The 17,759-nt window shown below is 56.8% G+C and overlaps 2 protein-coding genes across 8 annotated transcripts; both read right to left on the reverse strand.

The window, feature by feature from the left end:
* Positions 1–9,377, reverse strand: LOC116514324 (very long-chain specific acyl-CoA dehydrogenase, mitochondrial-like). Of its 7 annotated transcripts, XM_032225864.1 has the most exons (18): positions 7,485–8,517; positions 6,971–7,043; positions 6,777–6,841; positions 6,542–6,676; positions 5,322–5,466; positions 4,843–4,972; positions 4,578–4,703; positions 4,139–4,337; positions 3,929–4,033; positions 3,659–3,745; positions 3,316–3,378; positions 3,099–3,200; positions 2,567–2,664; positions 2,331–2,403; positions 2,099–2,171; positions 1,699–1,771; positions 1,550–1,625; positions 1–437 (listed from the first exon to the last, which is right to left on the reverse strand). In XM_032225864.1, the coding sequence occupies exons 1-18, from the start codon at positions 7,875–7,877 to the stop codon at positions 300–302; spliced, it is 2,154 nt and encodes a 717-aa protein (XP_032081755.1). In that variant the 5' UTR covers positions 7,878–8,517; the 3' UTR covers positions 1–299. The 7 variants fall into 7 exon arrangements, with proteins under 7 accessions (XP_032081755.1, XP_032081754.1, XP_032081753.1 ...); XM_032225863.1 differs by having other exon boundaries at positions 2,099–2,403; XM_032225862.1 differs by having other exon boundaries at positions 2,099–2,403; positions 3,659–4,337; positions 7,485–7,548; positions 8,430–9,377.
* Positions 9,378–14,361: 4,984 nt separating this feature from the next.
* LOC116513982 (D-beta-hydroxybutyrate dehydrogenase, mitochondrial-like) lies at positions 14,362–17,702 on the reverse strand. The gene is made up of 3 exons (XM_032225343.1): positions 17,672–17,702; positions 15,185–15,571; positions 14,362–14,499 (listed from the first exon to the last, which is right to left on the reverse strand). Exons 2-3 carry the CDS (start codon positions 15,401–15,403, stop codon positions 14,398–14,400), a joined length of 321 nt encoding a protein of 106 aa, XP_032081234.1. The 5' UTR covers positions 15,404–15,571; positions 17,672–17,702; the 3' UTR covers positions 14,362–14,397.
* Between the last annotated feature and the right edge of the window lie 57 nt (positions 17,703–17,759).

A 17,759-nucleotide genomic window follows, 5' to 3' on the forward strand; every position in this document is an offset into this window, starting at 1 on the left:
GCAAATACAGGGTACAAATCTTTATCAATCATATTCTAAAGTAAACTAAAAAAAAACCCCCTTAGCCTCTTCCTCACTTGTACTTTTAACTCCTCCTTTGTTGGGCTTCCTTGCGGGTCAAGCGAGGGAACCGGCTTCGTGCATCTTGAATGCCAGTCAGTCAGTTCTCCAGATGTGAAGAGCTGTCCGCTTTTCACATCTGGACAAGAGGGCAGAGACATCAGCAAACCACGTGAAGACGACCGCTTTAGTAGAAGGATAATATAAGCCTTTATTTGGTTCCATGCTAAACAAAACCCCTAGAAGCCCAGGGGATGGGAAGCCACGAGGCTCCTGTGTTGCACCATGGCGTCTGAGATCAGCTTCATGCTGGTGAAGACCTCCTCCCAGCTGGCGGATTTGGCTTCCTGCAGAGATGCCTGCACCCGGAGGAAGGCCTACGCAGACAGAGAAGCCTGGATCAGGCCACCCGAGGAACCCCCACACACACACTCCAAAGTGAAGACAATGTTTCTGTAGGACCTCGCCACTGTTCTCACCATTGTGCCCTTCTGGCACAAAAGGGTGGAAGCCATGCTTTTATCCCCATGACTAACACAGTCGGAAAGGACCTCGCCCAACCCTCTACTCAAGCAAGAGGCCTTGTGCCCAATTTCTTCTTAAAAACCTCCAGCATTAGAGCATCCACCACTTCTGAAGGCAAGTTGTTCCACTGAGGGCCCAGAAGTTTCTCCTAGGTTGATACTCTTCTTGATTAGTTTCCATCCATTCCTTCTTGTCCTGCCTTCAGGTGCTTTTTCCAAGGAGATTCTATGTCATCCAGGTTATGCTTGTCCTAAAAGTGCTTTTTTCAAGAGGCAAATGGACTTTCTGTTTTTCCTTGGAAGGTGTTTGAAGAGCTGAAAAAGCTTCTTGGATGAGAAGCGAAACATCTTCAGAAAAACCAGAAAGTCCAGTTGCCGCCTGGAAAAAGCACCTTTGGGACTCGGAGAACAGCTTTGGAGAACAGCTGGCCTCCCTCTTCTTTGGGGCAGCCCCTCAAATATTGGAGGACTGCTAGCATGTCCCCCTCGGTCCTTCTTTTGAAGACCCCCTGCTCAGTGGTGCTGGATCAAGCGGGAGGGTGCGGATACCCTGGAACATCTCCAGGCCAGTCAGAGAAGTCGTGATCCGAGGTGAGGGGGCTGCTCCTTCGAGGCCTAGGCAAGGGTCCCTGGTGGGTCTTCCGCACTGGTCTGGTTGGGCTCTAAGAGGGTCCCCAGCTGAGGTCAGACGCCTGGAGGATTCTGTGGCCACCGCCAGGCATTTCGCGGAAGCCTAACCCCCCCCCCCCCCCAATTCCCACTGATGGGGTAGGAAGCAGGGGCTGTCATGCTCCCTCTTGCCTCCTGCCCCATAGCTTGGGAGGAGACAGCAGGCTGGGAGAGAGAAGGGGCGGAAGGCAGAGGATGAAAGCTCTGGCAAGGGGTCCCCAAAACTAGGAACCCACCAGGCAAGCAGCGTTGCCCCAAAGCGAGCAGAGCCCGGGAACTGCACCTGTCTGTCTTACCTGCTGGCACCACGTCTGGCACAAGCGCTTCTCATGCTGGGCAGTGGGCTGGCCCAGGGAGAGGGCACGGCTGGCCCTGAAAGGGCGGAGGAGACGGATGAGGCTGGCTCTGCAGGGACCTGCTTCCCGCCCCACCCCCTTCCTCCTACCTGGATAAGGCCACGGCCATGGCGTAGGTGTCGATAGCGGCGTCTGCAATGCGCCTTAGGTGGAACTGCTTGTCTGGAGAGAATCCGGGAAGGACAGGTCAGGCCCCTGGGCAGCCCTCACCCAGCACCGCCCTCCAGCCTTCTCTGCAGCAACTCCTGATGCTGCTGTGGGTCCCTCGGGGACCACCACCCCCATTTCCCCAGTGGAAACATCTGTCTCTCTGTGCCTTGGCTGGGGCAGCAAATTCCTCCCCCCCCCCAACCCGAGAGAATCAGGCTGGCCAAGGTCTCCGCGTGGTGCCAGCCCTGAGATCCAGTAGAGGCCTCTGGATGCCATAAAGGAGTGGGTACAATGGGCACCCAGGATGCCTGGCAGACCCGCTGCTCTCGGGGCCCGTACCCATCACTGCTGTGCCGTACTTCAAGAGGAGGCCCTCGATGGTCTCGCCAAACAGCTCCACAGCTCTGGTGACCTTCCAGGGGAGGAGAGAAACGGGGCTGGGGTGGAGGCTCGGCCAAATGGGGCCCCATGCATGGGAGGTTTCTTCGGACAGAGGAGCGTGGAGCAGGGAAGGCTCTTGGCTGCCCAGAGGTAGCTGCCCGCCCCGATGGGCCTCACCCGGGACTCTCACCAGAGCAGCGGAGTTTTCCAGCTGTGGGTGGACGAGGTCCTGCAGCGTCTGGCCAGTGGGGACCCCGACTTTGCTGCAGGAGAGAAAGGGGGCGGGGCATCTGCTGAATAGGGGTGTGGCCCTGGGGGCGGGGAATCAGCAGCAGGCCTTGGAAGCCCTGGCGGAGGCAGGGGCATCGTGAGTGCGGCTGCTGGGGGGCCTCCGGAGACCCCCACGTCCCCCAGGGGGAGTCTCACCGTTTCGCTCGCATCGCCACCTCCTTGTAGATGGATCCCATGTGCAGCAGGGGGTTGGAAAGGTCCTTGCGCAGGGCGCTCAGCGTCTGCCCAGCATACTGAGAACAGAGAGCAGGTTTTGCCCCCAATCTCCCCTCACCCACCCAGGGCGCTGGGGCAGGATGGCTGTGCTCCAGGGAGAGGGATGCTGCAGCCCAGCAAGTGGGCAGGGACCAGAGCCTTCCTGGGTACCCAGGCAACCATGGGCGGGGGGGGCGCTTTGCCAGGGCTGTGAGGGGGAGGCCTCTGATGGGGGGGTGGGAAGCGGTTGGCTGTGGAAACTGCAAAGGAGCGGAAAGGCTTTTGCACGCTCAGCCGTGGGGAGGCTGACTCTGAAGGGGGCTCTCTCCGTTACAGCCACACGCACCCCCAGAGCCACCCAGAAGCAGCCTCTCGGGTTGGTGTGCCTGGGGAGAGATCCCAGGGCTTCAGGCTTGTCCTGGAAGGGCTGCCCGAGAGGACCACGCTGGCCTCCTAAGACGGCCTGACTTGCCTCCATGCCCGACAGAGCCACAAACAAGCGGAGGATGTCATTGGTGCCCTCGAAAATGCGGAAGATCCTCACGTCGCGCATGACTTTCTCCACGCCGGCCTCCTGCCCAGGGAAAGCAGCCACCTGCAGGGGGTCCTGCTGCGCCCTGACCCGGCCTGGGAGGAGCCAGCCCATGCCCTGAGCCGGGAGACCCCCGCCCATCCCAGTGGGCACCTACCTTCATGTACCCCATCCCCCCCAGGATCTGGATGCCTTCGTCAGTCACAGTCCAGGCCGCCTCCTGAGGACACAGATAGCAAGGCTGACCAGCTCAGCCCCCCACCTCCCCCATGGCCAAGCAGGATCCCCAGCTGCGGCTCCAAGAGCCTCTGGGGCTGCAGCTGAAGGCCCGTTGACCAGCCGTGGAGATCTGGCCAGAGCCAGCCGGGGGCCCTCGGCCCAGAGGGTGCCCCACTTAGGCAGCAGGGTGCCAATGGCCAGCCGCCTTGCCCCACTTCCCTCCACCCACTGGGGACCAGGGCAAGTCTCCACAGCGGCTGCCCCCCACCAGACCCACTTACGGAGGCAAAGATCTTGCTGATGGCCGCCTCCAGCTTGTACTCGGGCACCTTCATGTCCATATTGGCACTCAGCACATAGGCCATGGCCTGCAAGGGGCAGATGGGCAGCTTCACTCCGGGGCCCTGCCATCCGAGGCTGTGCCACCCCTCAAGTGGGGGGGGGAGCGTCCAGGGCAGCCACCTGAAGCCCATCTTGCAGGTGAGGTTATACCATTTGAGGGACCGGCGGGGGGGAACACCCCGAAGAAGGCCCTGGCCGGCCGTACTCACTTCGGTCACGTAGAGCAGCATGGCCATGTGTGCCAGCTTCTCCTGAATGAGCCCAAAGCGGCTGATGGCTTTTCCAAACTGCTGCCGGTCGGCCGCGTGATCCACCTGCGCAGACCCAGAGTGAGGAACCTTGAGAGGCTGGGGTCCTCTTGGCCCAGGCCAGCCCCCCCCCCCCCTGCTGCAGGCATCGCAGATTCCTTGCCAACATACCGCCTTGAGGAGGACTCCGCGCATGGTGCCGGCCAGTGCCGAAGCCATGCCGAAGCGGCCGTTGTTGAGGATGTGCATGGCCACCTGGAAGCCTCTGCCAAGTCCTCCCAGCAGGTTCTCCGCGGGCACTTTCACGTCCTCAAAGTGCACCTCAGCCGTGTTGGAGCAACGGATGCCCATCTTCTGCTCCGCAGGGCCGCTGCAGGGCACAGAGGGAGCGAGGCAGGCTGCAGCTGCCCGTCAGAGCTGGCTCTGCTAGGCGGCCCACCCGCTCCCTCAGATGGATAAGGGGCTTGCAGAGGCAGCGGCCCCCTCCCACACCGAAGGGGACGGTGATGACCTTCAGAGTGGACGAGGGCGGGGAAGGAAGGCCACTCGCCCAGGGCTGACCACTGGGGCCACTGCAGCCCCTCCCTCTCCCAGGGCCCCCTCGACTCACCTGCTCACCCCCCCAAAGGCTCTCTCCACTATGAAGGCCGAGATCCTGTCCGTTTCCTCCCCCGTGGTGACATTCTTGATGCGAGTCTTGGCAAACACCGTGAAAACCTCGGCCGTGCCCCCATTGCTGGAAGGGAAGTGAGGTGGCCCAGGCTAACGGCCGGCCACCAGCCATGGAGCCCAGCGACCAGCTTGGGAACCACCCATGGCATAGATCCCCCCCCCCCCGCCCAGCTCGGCAGCCCCTCCCCACTCCTGCTCCTCACCTGATCCAGATCTTGCTCCCATTGAGTGTGTAGAAGCCCCCGCAGGGGCTGAGCTCAGCCACCGTCTGGATGGAGGCTGCGTCCGAGCCGCTCGATGGTTCGGTCAGGCAGAAGGCCGCACACGCTTCACCTGGGACAAGAGAGGGGAGACAGCCTTGCCAAGGGCCGTCCCTCCCTATACCCTCCAAAGACCCCTCCCCACCCTCCTAATACCTGCGGCTCTCTGGCCTTCATAAATGGTCCTGAGGGGTTAATTTTTGCCTCCATCCATGGATTTTTTAGGGGGGGGGGAGCAAGAGGCCAGACCTAGCAGATATTCACACATACAGGCGCATTGTGTGTTGAGATCTGGGCCCACTCCTGCCCCTCCCTGGCTCAGCTCATGCCAGGCATAGCTGCCCCTCCGCCTGGTCCTTTCGCTTGGGGTGCCTCTGGCTCAGCCGCTTTGGTTGGGGGGGGGGGAGTGGCACTCAGCCTACCAGATGCCAGCCGGGGGAGGTATTTTTCCTTTTGGCTCTTGTTTCCAAAGAGGAGGATGCCCTTGAAGCCAATAGACTGGTGGGCACCGAGGGTGATGCCCACACCGAGATCATGCATCCCAACCACTTCCACCATGCGAGCGTACTGCCACGGAGGAGGAGGAGGAGGAGGAGGAGGAGGAGGAGGAGGAGGAAGAAGAAACACGCTGTCAGGAGGCTACAGGGGGCCGCATCAGCCCCCCCCCGCCCCCTCCCTCCCCCAGTGACCTTGGGGGTCTCTGAGCTGGGCTGCCTCTGACTTGGGGGGGGGGGGGCCCTTCTGCTCTCTGCCTACACACAGCAACGGCCGCCCTGCTGGGGACGCAGCTGTTTTCTCCTCGCTTGTTCCTTGATTCGGCCGTTTCCTGCCTGCTTGTTTGTCCGAGTTGATACAGAGGGAAGAACTCCAGGCACACAAACAAGCAGTCCTAAAACGAGGACTTCAGGCTGCCATTTGTTTCGTGGCCATTTGGAGTTACAACGAGAAAACCGGCTTGGGCCCGTTCTCCTCTCTTATCTCTGGTGCGGCATTTCCGTGGTCTCAGGATCCGGACACTTGGCCGACCTTCATGACGGCCGCCGTGTCACGTGATCCCCTTTTGCCACCTTCTGACAAGTGACGTCAACGGGGAAGCCAGATTCACTTAGCAACATTTACTAACAACTGAAGTGATTCACTTAACACTTGTGGCAAGAACGGTCGTAAAATGGGCCAAAACCTACTTAGCTATCTTGCTTGGCAGTGGTTGGGCTGAATTGTGGTCATAAGTCAAGGACTACCTGTACCGTTTATAAACAGAGAGCCCAGCCCCCTCCCTCCTTCAGCGTCTGCAAGGAAACAGCCGAGCTCAGAGGGCGCACAGGACACACACCCCCCACCAGGACACCCCGGGGGTTGCAAGGAACTTTTTCTCTTAGTCCTGTGGGGGGGGGGGCTTCTGTCCCCCGCCCCGCCCGGCGCATCCCTAAGGGGGAGGGCCCTCCCCAGCCTCTCCGCCCTCGGCTGCTGGCCCAGGAGCCGGGGGGGGGGGGGAAGGGGTCTTCCCTCTGCCTTTGCTGCTTCTGCGTGGGAGGCGGGTAGGCGCCCCCAACCCTCAGCGCTGTCTCTGGCCCCCCGTGTCTGGGGGAGGACGGAAAAGGAGGCCCCCTGCTTCCCTCCAGGAGTCTCCCAAGAGCCTCACCTGTGTGTTGGTCAGCCCGATGCCCCCCAGCTCCTCCGGCACCTGTAGCCCAAAGCAGCCCATTGACTTGAGGCCCGCCACCGTCTCCTCTTCGATGCTGCCCAGCTCTTCGTTGGCAGCTGCGTCGTTGACTTCCTGCCGGTGTTCAGACAGAAAGGAGGAGCCCCCCTGCCAGGGCTTTCTCTTGCGGGGGGGAGGGGGCGCTCAGGAGGAGGGAGGCCTCCGCTGGCCTTACCTGGAAGAACCGGGCGCAGGGGTCCACCATGGCTTGCAAGACCTGGGCCTGCTCCGGCGAGAGAGCTGAGGGCAACGGAGAGGCTGCCAGGACAGGAGGTTCGCTGCCAACCCCGAGCACCCAGGGGCTGGGCAACCATCTTGCCTGGCAGCACCCTTCGCAACCCTCCTCTGTGCCCTGGCCCACCTACCTACCTGTGGGGAAAGGAAGGAGGTTTTTAGGCGCCAACTGTCCGTTGAACAGGTTTTCCACAAATGATGTTGATTCCTAAGGGGAAATGCTCCTGTTTAGCCTGGCCTGCGGAAGGCTGACCCTGAGTTCACTCACACACTCTGAAGTTCAGGACCCTGAGCTGGTGGGGAGCACAGAGCAAGCCCCCTCCCCCTCTTGGAGCGTTTGGCCGCATGGGAGCTGCTGAGTGGGAGCTGCCTGAACCCCCCCCCCTTTGGTTGGGCTCATCGGGCAGCAGTTTGCATGCTGGGAAAGAAGCAGGTATAGACGGGGTCTTCACACGCGGCTATGGCACTACCAGGGCCCTGAAATGCCCCCCCAGGAGAGAGCTTGAGGCTGGTTGCCCCAGTCCCTCTTCAGGTGGGGAGGCTATGGTGCCCCTGGGCCAGGAGCCAGAGAGGTTTCCCCATCCCAATCTAGACGCGCAAAGCCACTTCTAAAGGAGATGCAGCCATCTTGTCGGTTGGTCTCTCCTACCGCCTGGATGTTTCTAGAATACTTTATTTTCTGGTCGGTCACCAAATAGGAAGGAGACAGCAGCCTGCGAAAGGAGATGTCGTCAGTCACTGAAGGTGGGAAGGGGCCACTGCCAACCCCTTGAACGGCCCAGAACGTAGAATTTCCACCTGGCAGGGTTGGCACAAGGCCACCTATGGAGACCAAGGAGCCCACCTTCCCTGGAGCAGCGCCTGGAGTGCGGTTCCCCCAGGGATCCGAACTGCCCCCGGCCCTCCTGTGATCTCTAAAGGCCCCAAAGAGGGGCTCCTCTCCCTGCCTTTGGCCAGGATCCCGGACACCCCTTTCTTCCTCCATTGCTCCCCAGGGACCTCTTGGAGAAGATTCATTTTGGCTCAACTGCCTTGCTTTCATTCACGGGGAGCCCCCCAAAAGCCAGGCCCAGGTGTTACGTGAACCCGGGCTCCCGTGTGTTTTGCAGGGTGCAGCCTTGGAACAAATTTCACAGGGCGGAAACTACTGAGCCATGGCTGCTTCTGCAGGCTGGACTCCGACTCCCCTCCCAAGCTAATGCAGGGGGCTGTTCCACCGGCCACTGTCTTCCCACAATCTGTCCTGCCAAGCCTGGCCAGCCTTACGGGTGCGGCCCCTTCCCTGGCAGCGCCCCTGTTCCTTTGCCAGCAGGGCCGAGGGAAGGGCAGGGCCGCCACACTCCCCCTACCCTCTGAACACAAGGGCTGGCCCACTGAAGCTCTCCAGGGGAGGGGGCTGCCTCCTGGCAACACGGCTTCTTGGCTGGCCCCCCTCCGCCCCTTCTGCTACTGCCCTTGCCAGGCAAGGCCCCAGCAGGAGGAGAGCCAGTCAGCCTCTGGAGGGTCAGGAGCCCCATCTTTCTGACCAACAGGCATGCTAAATGCACCTGGGGATCAGGTATTGGGCTGCTCCGTGGCGGCTGAGCCCTAGTACCTGATCCGGGACTTGGCCACCGACTTGCTCCACAGCTGCCTCCACCTGTCCAAAGCCGCCCTGCTTTGCATCAGCCGCATCATCCTCTCTGCTCGGCTTGGAGAAGCCCAGGCAGGTGGCTGCCGGGAGGGAGGAAGAGGCCCCGGGCCGGTGGGTCTCTCTGCAGAGCCGCCTCGAGCTGCTCCCTCCTTCCCTGGTTATCTTCTGCAGGCCTGAAGGGGGCAGCTGGGGTGATCTGACCCCACACTCTTCCCCACAGCAGTGGCGGCAGCCTCTCCAAGGCAGCCCAGATCAGGAAGGGGACTCTGCAGGACAACGGAAATACACCCACACTTCCCCTCCATTCTCCTCAGGGGGGTGTTTCACCCAGAACCAGCCCCCAGGCCCCTTCTCTGAGGTCATCATAGCAACACGGCCTGGACTTACTCACGAGGAAGAGCAGCCACCGTTGGCTCCAACCTGCCCTGTGGAACAGGCTGCCTTCCGCAGTGTGACATGACTGGGTTCTGCGGGATGAAGTTCTGTGACGTCATCCAGAATCAGGCCCGGAACCTCCCTGGCCGGACGAGGCCGTTTTCAAAGGAAGAAACATGCCTGCTGGCTCCCCTGTGCCTGGAAGTCCCTACGGAGGGCCCCGAAGGAGAAAGGAGGGGAGGGGGGCTCCCAGCGGGAGGCCAGGAGGTGAAAAGGCATCGTGGAGAAGGCCGAGGCTCCCCAAAAAAACACCCAGAAGTTCTTGCCTCTCTTAGAGCCTTTCAGAGACGCTTCCCCTTTTCTTTCTGCCGGGGCTCTTCTCAATCTCTCCCACTGGGAGGGAGGCCAGAGAGGCAGCTGACCTGCAGTTTGAATTGTGGCTTTGGCAGTTTGACCCTCCTGCTCCCTCCAGATGATCCTCAACCCAGAATTTGCCTTTTTCACAAAGTGGCGTTACTGCATTTCAGGTACCCGCACGTTCGCACTGCAGACCCCGAGGTGGCAGGAGGATGCGAGGGTCAAGATTGCGACGGACGGACCCAACCGACCCAATTGAGATGATCAGATCTCTTTACGCATAACTTTATTGAGAGCTTCATCCGTCATTAGTCAGAACCTTGACAGGGAGCAACTGGTGGGAAAAACCTATGCCTACTATGCCGAGTTTGCCTTCTCTCAGCATGGTGGTCTTCTGTGGGTGGGGGCCCCTCTAAGCAAGGACAGCCCTGCCCCCGCCCAGCACAGTTTTCCTCCTCCCTGCCCGGCTCACCTTCCCATCAGCTGCGGGGAAGGCTTGCATCAGGCCTGGTGTGACGGAATCTGCAGAGCTGTGAGCAAAGGGGAATCGGGTTCCCTTGCCCCCAAACTCACCTGCCACCCCGAGTGGTGGGTGTCAGGCCAGGCCGCAGGAGCCGCCCTCCCACCTGTGCAGAAAAATCAGGGTGCAGAAGGACGCTCTCCTGACTCTCATGGACCAAGGTTGCTCTCTGCCACGTAGTGCCCTGCCAGGCACCTGCTTCATGGGCAGCCCAGTGGAACAGAGAGAGGTTGGCGGGCTGGGGCCAGCCTGACCCTCAGCCAGAGGAAAGAGGGTCCCAGACCCCACAGCAGGGCAGGCTCATCCCCTTCCAAGTTATAGGTATATCCTGTCTTGTGTCAGGGTTCCAAATAGCATCCAAAATTAAATCAGATTCCAAGGCAAAGTATTGCTCAGAGTTCCAATTGATTAAGAGAGCCACGTTGGCTCATCTGGGAAAACCCGAATCTGAAAGCTTCCCGGTTTTCCCCACCCAGTTGAAAGTTCAAGAACTTGCCCCCACACCCACAAGTCCTTCCCACGGTCCAATCTCCCACTGCCATGCTGGCAGTTTCACCCATCCAGTTCTGGTCAGGTGCAGAGGTGCAGAGACAAAGAATGACCTTGGCTTTCACTAGAAGGCGGGGCTTAGCAGTGAGAAGATGGAGTTTCAGGCTACTCCTGAAATTCCTCTATACCGAAGGATTTTTGGACGGGTTCTTTGAACTCTAGCTGTCCCGTAGACGACAGTGAAGGTGAGGAGAGAACCAGGACCTCAGAGATACCCGCAAATCTCTGGGGGGGGGGTATTAACTCCTCGTGCCAATTCCTTTCTGGATTAGCTGCGTGCTAACTGAAACTGCAGGTTGCCCCTAAGAATGGTAGAAGTGATGTCATCTGGTAAGCTGATTTTATTATCCAAGAGAGACTGTTCGCGTTAAAAACTTAAGATAACTGAAACCAAAGAACAGGAAAATTTAGCGGCGAATTGGCTTTTTCTAATGGATTTATGGCTGGTGGTTACTTTACTTCTTAAATGCTTCAAGAAACTCCTCAACACCCTCCCCCCTCTGAATCTCCTTAAGTGGATCGTAAAATTTATTTTCTACTAATTAGCCCGTCACGATTCGACACTTTTATTACTTTACTACTTAGCAATCACAGCCTGTAAGAGACTAAGAAGTCTGTGGAAAAAAAAAAAAAAGAGCTTGCAATTTTTAACTGCGACACATCATGGCGTCCCAAAACACCTCTAAGATTTCATTTCAGATTCTTTTTTCCGCATGCAGAGGACTCTTTGATTCTTATCAAAGGCTGGAAAGAAAATTGGATCATCTGATTTTAAAATATGAAGTAAAAACTGAGATCGTTGAATGTTTAAATGCTCCTGAAATACAAACGGAAAATGTGAGAAATGGTGTCTGGTCTATTTCAGAGGAAGAAAGGAGAGGGGGAGCTATAAAGAAGACTCATTTAAAAAGACAGAGTGCAGGAGGAATGGAAAATCCACCTTTGAGAATTAAAGTTAATTTGGAAAATTTTACAAGCCCAGGACAACATTATTATTATTTCATCACTGACATTCAGAGTCCAAAGGTGCCAAAATATCTTTGTCTGGATTTGATTATGAAAACATTTGGTAAATTTATCCAACGCGTGGCAATTGGCTGGAGAGGATCTTGCTATTGGAGAGACACTGGCTGATAGATGGAAGAACGTAATTTAAAATCTAGCTAAATCTGATTACCTTAATGTGTAATAGATATAGCTGAATAATGACTGATATGGATAGTAATATATATAATTTGGAACTGGCTGATAGATTGAAGAACACAATTGAAAACTAGTTAAACTTAATTGCTTTTTCTTGTAACAGATATAGTTGAATAATAATTGATATTGATAGTAATGTATATAATGTGGAGTTGATATGATAACTAACAATTGGAAGATTATACATAAAGAGTATTAACTACAATAATTATCACTATTAAAAACTAAATAAAATACATACAATCAAATGTTAATCAATACTGGGAAAATGTTATGATATATGATATAATTAAATATTATGGATGCTCAGCTAAAATAGGATATGAGGATTTGATGATAATAGAGGATTTTACAAATAAGTAAATGAATTGCCAGCATGTAGTTATGAATTAATTCTTTAGCATAGCTAAGGATGAAGGATGTTTAAATAACCATAGGTAATTAAAACTGGAGGTATAATGATGTTGATATGGTAAATATTCGAGTTAAGATATTTGAATTAATATGAATTAACGGAAGAGAAGCACCAAAGCATGTTGTAACCAGTTGATATACTTCTTCTTTTTTTCTCATGATAGACACCTGTGTTTTGTTTTGTTTTCCTGCCTTGTCTCTTGTCGTTTTTGTCTTTTTTTGTATTATTTTTATTTTTTATTTTAATTTTTATTTTTTCTCTGTCCTTTTTTTTTCTCTTTTTTTTGATTTTTTCCTCTCCCACCGGTGTGGGCAGGGATTGTTCAAGATTATTACTTTCATCAATATTGCTAAATAATAATTACAGTTAAATGAAAATGGATATATAATAATGCTTTAGTTAATATGAGTTATGTTGGTTGACTGTGGAGGAGATGTACCAAAACTTATCTGTAATTGATTGATATATTTTTTACAGATGTAAAGAAAGATGTGTACCTGTTTTAAACTAAAATTAAAAAACATTTATTAAAAAAAAAAGAATGACCTTGGCTTTCTAGAAAGAATGTGGTTATGGCTACATAGCATCTAATTCTGTACAATGACACCTTGCATGTACTTTCTTCCATTTTCGGCAAATAGGAGCTTCAATTCAGCAGCTTCAACCCTCTTGGCCTGGCAGACGTGGGCACCCCCCACTTCTCCGATTACACTGTCAGGAAGAGCCAGCGAGGCCTTATTATACTGGAACCATTGTTGGTGTGTTACAGGAGGAACACACTTTTCCTTGTATCCCTCGCATTCAAAGTCAGCTTGAACCCCGTTTCATTTGCTGCCCACCCTGCTGGGCCGGGATCCAGCCAGCCTGAGTCTCCTCCTGGGAGCCTCTAGCAGTCTCTCTCTCCCCCCCCCCCACTCTTTCCCTCCCTCTCTGGACACCATCACCTTTAAGGCAGAAAGGAACCAAACCAAATTGAGCTGGACGTATGGACAGACGGATTTACCTACCAGCCATCGATCATCACTCATCTTCTTCTCCCCTCCCATCTTGAGGAGGGTGATGACTTTTGGGAGGGCCACAAAGCCAGGGAAATTCACCCACTGCCCTTCACACTCCCTGCCTGTGGCAAAGAAGACCCTCCTCCCCTAGCAGGGCAGGGAGGGGCACAAGGCAGCAAAGGCTCTGCCAGGCTAGATCAAGGTCTGAGGAGGGGCGCTGTAACCGGGGTGCAACAGGCTGTGCCTAAAGTGGCAACTGCACAGACCGAGATCGGGGTGTATGTGGGTGGGTGGGGGCAGCCTGGGAGACGCCCCCCCTTCTCTGAAATGTCCCCACCGTGGAGGAGCTGGGTGTGAAATGCTGGCCAGTGGAGGCCAGCAAGGGTCTCTGGCCAGCTCCTCCCCCCCAGCTACGGGGAGGAGGCGGCGGCAGTGGCAGCAGGGAAGGCTAGGCCCAAGACCTCCACCAAGGACACTGCAGGGAGGGTGGTGGGAGTCCAGCCTTGGCCGCTTGCCCTTTCCAGGCCCCTCTGGAGACGGCGTCAGTGGGGCAGCCCTGGGTCCCCTCCGCCTGCAAAGCTTTGAGGGACCGAGCAGGGACCCTCTCCCTCCCCAGGGAAGATGGGGGGGGGAGGGCATTGCTGTCGCTTCCCCAGGAGGGAAGCAGACTTTGGCCTTGGGGGTTTATGGCCCTTCCTTGGCCACCAGCTGGCCGGGGTCTCCTAGCAACAGCACAGCCTGGGTCGTCACCCTGGGGAGGTGCAGGCCCCAGGGTGGCCGCTATGGAGGGGAGGGACCTGCTCTGCCCCCTGAGCTGGCGAGGGGAGGCCCGGTCTGTGCATGAAGGTTGTGAGGAGAGTTGCACTTGCCTTCCTCAGGCCGATGCCAAACAGGGAACAAGAGTGGGCCATGAGGCGGCATTCGCACAGCAGGCTTCACCCTCTCGGGTATCCTCCACTGACTCCCCAAGCACCCAACAGCCCCACAAGGGCTGCCTGAGTAACCCAGCTTGTCATATCATGCCAAAGGAGTCCCCAGCTAGGCCTGGTTCCCCCCCCCCCCGCCCTCCACGTGCCAACAGAGCAGAGACACCCCTGCCGGTGCTGAGCCCCCAGGGAGGCGCAAGAGGGGCTTCTGGACTCCCCAGTTGCCCTGCTGGCTCTGGTGCCACCTGCACCGGGTGGCTGCCTGCCTGAAAAGGGGTCCCCGAGAGCCCCCCCCCCCCGGTGGAAAAGGGAAGCTGAGTTTCATCCTAAGGCAAGTTTGGCCCTTACTCGGATCTTGTCTTTGCCCAGCTGGCCTATCCAGGTCAGAACGGTTGGCTCAGGTAGTGCCAATCCTGGCCGTTCATGGCTCGTCCTGTGTGAAGCAAGAGATTGTGTCACATCAGCACCTTGTGGGATGCGCTCAGAGTGTGGAATACAGCACTGCTCCGGCTGATAATTGTGTGTGTGTATTGTGTAACGGAGAGCATTAGAGTGTTTAAACGTTTAATATACTATAATATTAAGATTAGTGAAACAATGTTATGTGAATGGAAAATGGTGAACAACGTTGTGCAGAGATGTTTGTAACCAAAGGACTCGCTGCAGATGGACAGAAGGAATGTTGAGGCTGTAAATTAAAGATTAAAAAAAAACTTTTTATAAAACAAAAGGAAGAACTGCTCCACCTGCAAGAGGGAATTTCTGACCGCATCTCTCGGACGGAAGGGAAATCTAAAAAGGCACGAATGGCATCAGGGCAGAAACAGGTGCTGCACTGAGGCTCCAGCAAGGAGGCGGGGAAGGGCAAACATCAAATCTAAAAATTTAAATTAATTAAAACCAGTTGAAATTATATATACAGTTTGGGCCACCTTGTGGGATGCACTCAACGTGCAAGGTACGTTGTCTGCAGGCATCCCATCGTGGCTTCCCTTCAGGATGTTTCCAGCTGTGTGGATTCCCAACATCAAGCCAGGCCGGATGGTGTTCGGGGTTCCAGGGTGAACCAGGCAAATTAGGGTTTGCAACATCTTCCAGAAGTTTCCTGCCTGAGCAGGGGGTTGGACTAGAAGACCTCCAAGGTTCCTGCCAACTCTCTTATTCTGCTAAAATGTGCCGTCCCCCACCCCCCTCATCTCCCCTCATCTAAGCATCTTGTCTTAGGGAGAGTTCTGGAAGCTCAGGACGTGGCTCTGTCTTATGACCCTTTCCGTCCCGTTGATTAAGAGAGATTGTCTCAATGGATTTGGGATCCCCCCTCCAACCCCCCAATCACCTGGCTATCTTGGCTGCTATGATTGATTTTCATTCACCTGGACAGGATTCAGGACGGATTCCCCACTTGACCTGGGGCTCAAAAAGAGCCGGTCGGCCAGGGCGGTGGGCAAGTGGGTTGCGGCCTGCAGAAGGAGCCACCAGGAGGCCTCCGTGGGGGTGTAGCGGCTGTAGGGGTGGCGTGTGGCGAGGGCCTCGGTCAGGGCATCCAGGACTAGGGAGACGTCCTGCAGGCCGCTGTGCTCCAAGCCCTTCATCCGAGAGAGCTTCTCCTGGAAGTTGGCCTCTCCTTCATCTGCCCGGACAGCCTCACTGGCCCCATGCGCTCGGCCTCGATGCCTTCGGGGGTCAGGATCCCTGTGGCTGCGATGAAGTTGCTCGAAGCCCTTGCCACAGCCTGGGATCAGCACCGCTTTCCCCCTGGTCTGCAGGAGGGCAAGGAGGAGCGTCAGAGTGGCCCAAGACTGCCCAGCAATGAAGCGGCTGAGGGCCAGGGGGGGAAATCCCAAGAAAGGAAGATGAAAAAGAAGAGCCCGGCCGATGCTGGCAGAAATGGTCTAGAAGAGCAAAGATGGACGCTCAGCCACCCTCTCGCTCACGCCAGAGATCATCCATGAATGAGACCAGCGCCGTGTCTCGGTCTCAGATCTGGGCCTGAAGCCCGACTGAAAGGGGTCCAGATAACCCCTTCCCTTCAGGATCATCTGGAGTTACAGTACCACCCCTCTTATAAAGGGGCAGGGACTGGGCATGGAGCTGACGGGAGGGCACTGCCGAAAGGCATCTGCATTGACACTCCCACCCTGGCCCCCTTCCTCTTCCAGCAGGCATGGGGAGGTGGGGTGTGTGTGTGTGTGCTCCAGCCTGAATTGGCTTTGAGGCAGGAAAGCAGGTTCTGCACGCGGCCCCTCAAGGTCAAGCAGAGGGGGCAGAGGGTGTGCCAAGAGCGAGAGACGCAGGAGAGGGAAAGAGTAAGTCAGCACGGAAAGTCCCACTGAGGCTAGCCCCCCCCCCCCCTGCGTCTGTCCTCCAGATCCACCAGGCTGTCTGTGTGTGTCTGTGTCCTTCTTAGGACCCACAGAAGGGACCTTGGGCCATCACTCCCCGTCCTCCCCTGCCTTTGGCAAACAAACAGGCCAGCTTGGCGGAGGAAGGGGCACAGCTGGGTGTCTGCCTGGCACTTGCTCATCTCCACCCTGGCATGGAAAGGTGCCTCAGCTGACCAAGGCCCTGCCCAGGAGAGGCGCTCCTTGTGCAGTGAAGGACGTGACCTTGGCAAGACTGGGCTCCACAGGGATTTTGGCCCCAGTCCTGGAATCCATTGGAGTCTGGATGGGGAGGACGTGGCCGAGACCGACCCAGGGCGTGGTGAGAACCCGGCAGCCATAACTGTCGAATGACAGCAATGCTGCCGGAGGTGTCCTGAGTGCCCGACTGCCAAACTCTTATGTGGCTTTGGAGACTCGGCTGCCTTCAACCACCCACTGGCTGCAGTGAAGAAAATCCGCCCACCTGGAGGGGGAGAGGGGAGGGCTGCAGGCCAGGCATCCTCCTCTGGTGACAAGGCCCACAGGGAGCCTTCTCAGCAGGCGCCCCTCTTGCAAAATGCCCCCCACCCACAGAAGAACCAGAACCCTCCCTTTAACAGGTGGGAAGCTTTCGGAAGGAACAGCTTTTCTTCCAGGGTGCAGTTGGGGACTCGGGTGAGGATGGGAGACCCACCTGAGCAGGGAGGAGGAAGAGACCAGGATTCTTACAAAATGCCTTGTGATTTCTGTTCATTTATTACTTGATCTATTGAAGGACTTTGGTCACTGCTAATCATGTTAAATCCTGCAATTTGCTCAGGTGGCAGAAACCTATCTGAAATCCATCCCAGTTCAGAATAACAGATGAAGAGGATTGGAAGGGACCTTGGAGGTCTTCTAGTCCAACCCCCTGCTCAGACAGGACGCCCGGCTAGGCCAATGTGGCCCTGGGGTCTCTTCTAAACCTCCAGTGACGGAAGAGCCACCCCTTCTGGAGGCAAGTCGTCCCACTGGTTAATTAAGAGGCAAGGGGGACACAGGCAGCCTCTCCCCCTTTGCAAGCTGCCTTATCTTGGCCTGCAGCAGCCCCCCCCGCCCCCCCCAGTGCAATGATGCAACACAATCTGGGGGGGGGAGGGAGGGGGAGGGTTGCTGAGACGGCACCGCTGGGCGGCAGAGGAGCCTCGTGGAAGGAAGGAAGGAAGGAAGGCGGCTTGCCTGCCCCCCTCCAGCAGCAATTCTGGGGAGCGGAGCCCGGGGCGACGCTTTACGCTCCCCCAATTAAGGAAGGGTCAGCCTCCAGCAGGCCAGGGACGGGGCCCGACGGCGGTCCCGGCCGGCCAGGGCACCGCCGCCTCCTCCTCCTCCGAGGCCGCGTGACGCTCGGGAAGCCTTTCCGTTGCTCTCCCGGCCGTGGGGCTCCTCCGTCGGGGCTCCCCCTCGCTCGCCATGCCCGGGGCGCCGCGTCTGTCTCCCGGGGGAGCTCCAGCTACTCACCGGCAGGCGGGCAGGGAGGCGGCAGAAGGGCAGCCCCGGGGGGGGGGAGGGGGAGGGGGGGCGGGGGGGGAGCAGCCACATGGCGCGC

Source organism: Thamnophis elegans, chromosome 10 (genome assembly GCF_009769535.1).
Source record: "Thamnophis elegans isolate rThaEle1 chromosome 10, rThaEle1.pri, whole genome shotgun sequence".
Lineage (NCBI taxonomy): Eukaryota > Metazoa > Chordata > Lepidosauria > Squamata > Colubridae > Thamnophis > Thamnophis elegans.

Bases quoted from the DNA above. Each gene is read 5' to 3' on its own strand.
- LOC116514324 (XM_032225858.1), bottom strand. From the start codon at position 7,877: ATGAAAGCAAGGCAGTTGAGCCAAAATGAATCTTCTCCAAGAGGTCCC. The intron at 4,704-4,842 runs GTGAGGAGCAGG...CTTCCCTTCCAG, and splicing joins GGGAGCAAGATCTGGATCAG to CAATGGGGGCACGGCCGAGG. The intron at 2,404-2,566 runs GTGAGACTCCCC...TCTCTCCTGCAG, and splicing joins GTGGCGATGCGAGCGAAACG to CAAAGTCGGGGTCCCCACTG.
- LOC116513982 (XM_032225343.1), bottom strand. From the start codon at position 15,403: ATGAAGGGCTTGGAGCACAGCGGCCTGCAGGACGTCTCCCTAGTCCTG. The intron at 14,500-15,184 runs GTGAATGAAAAT...TTTAATTTACAG, and splicing joins CCGTCCTGAATCCTGTCCAG to CCTCAACATTCCTTCTGTCC.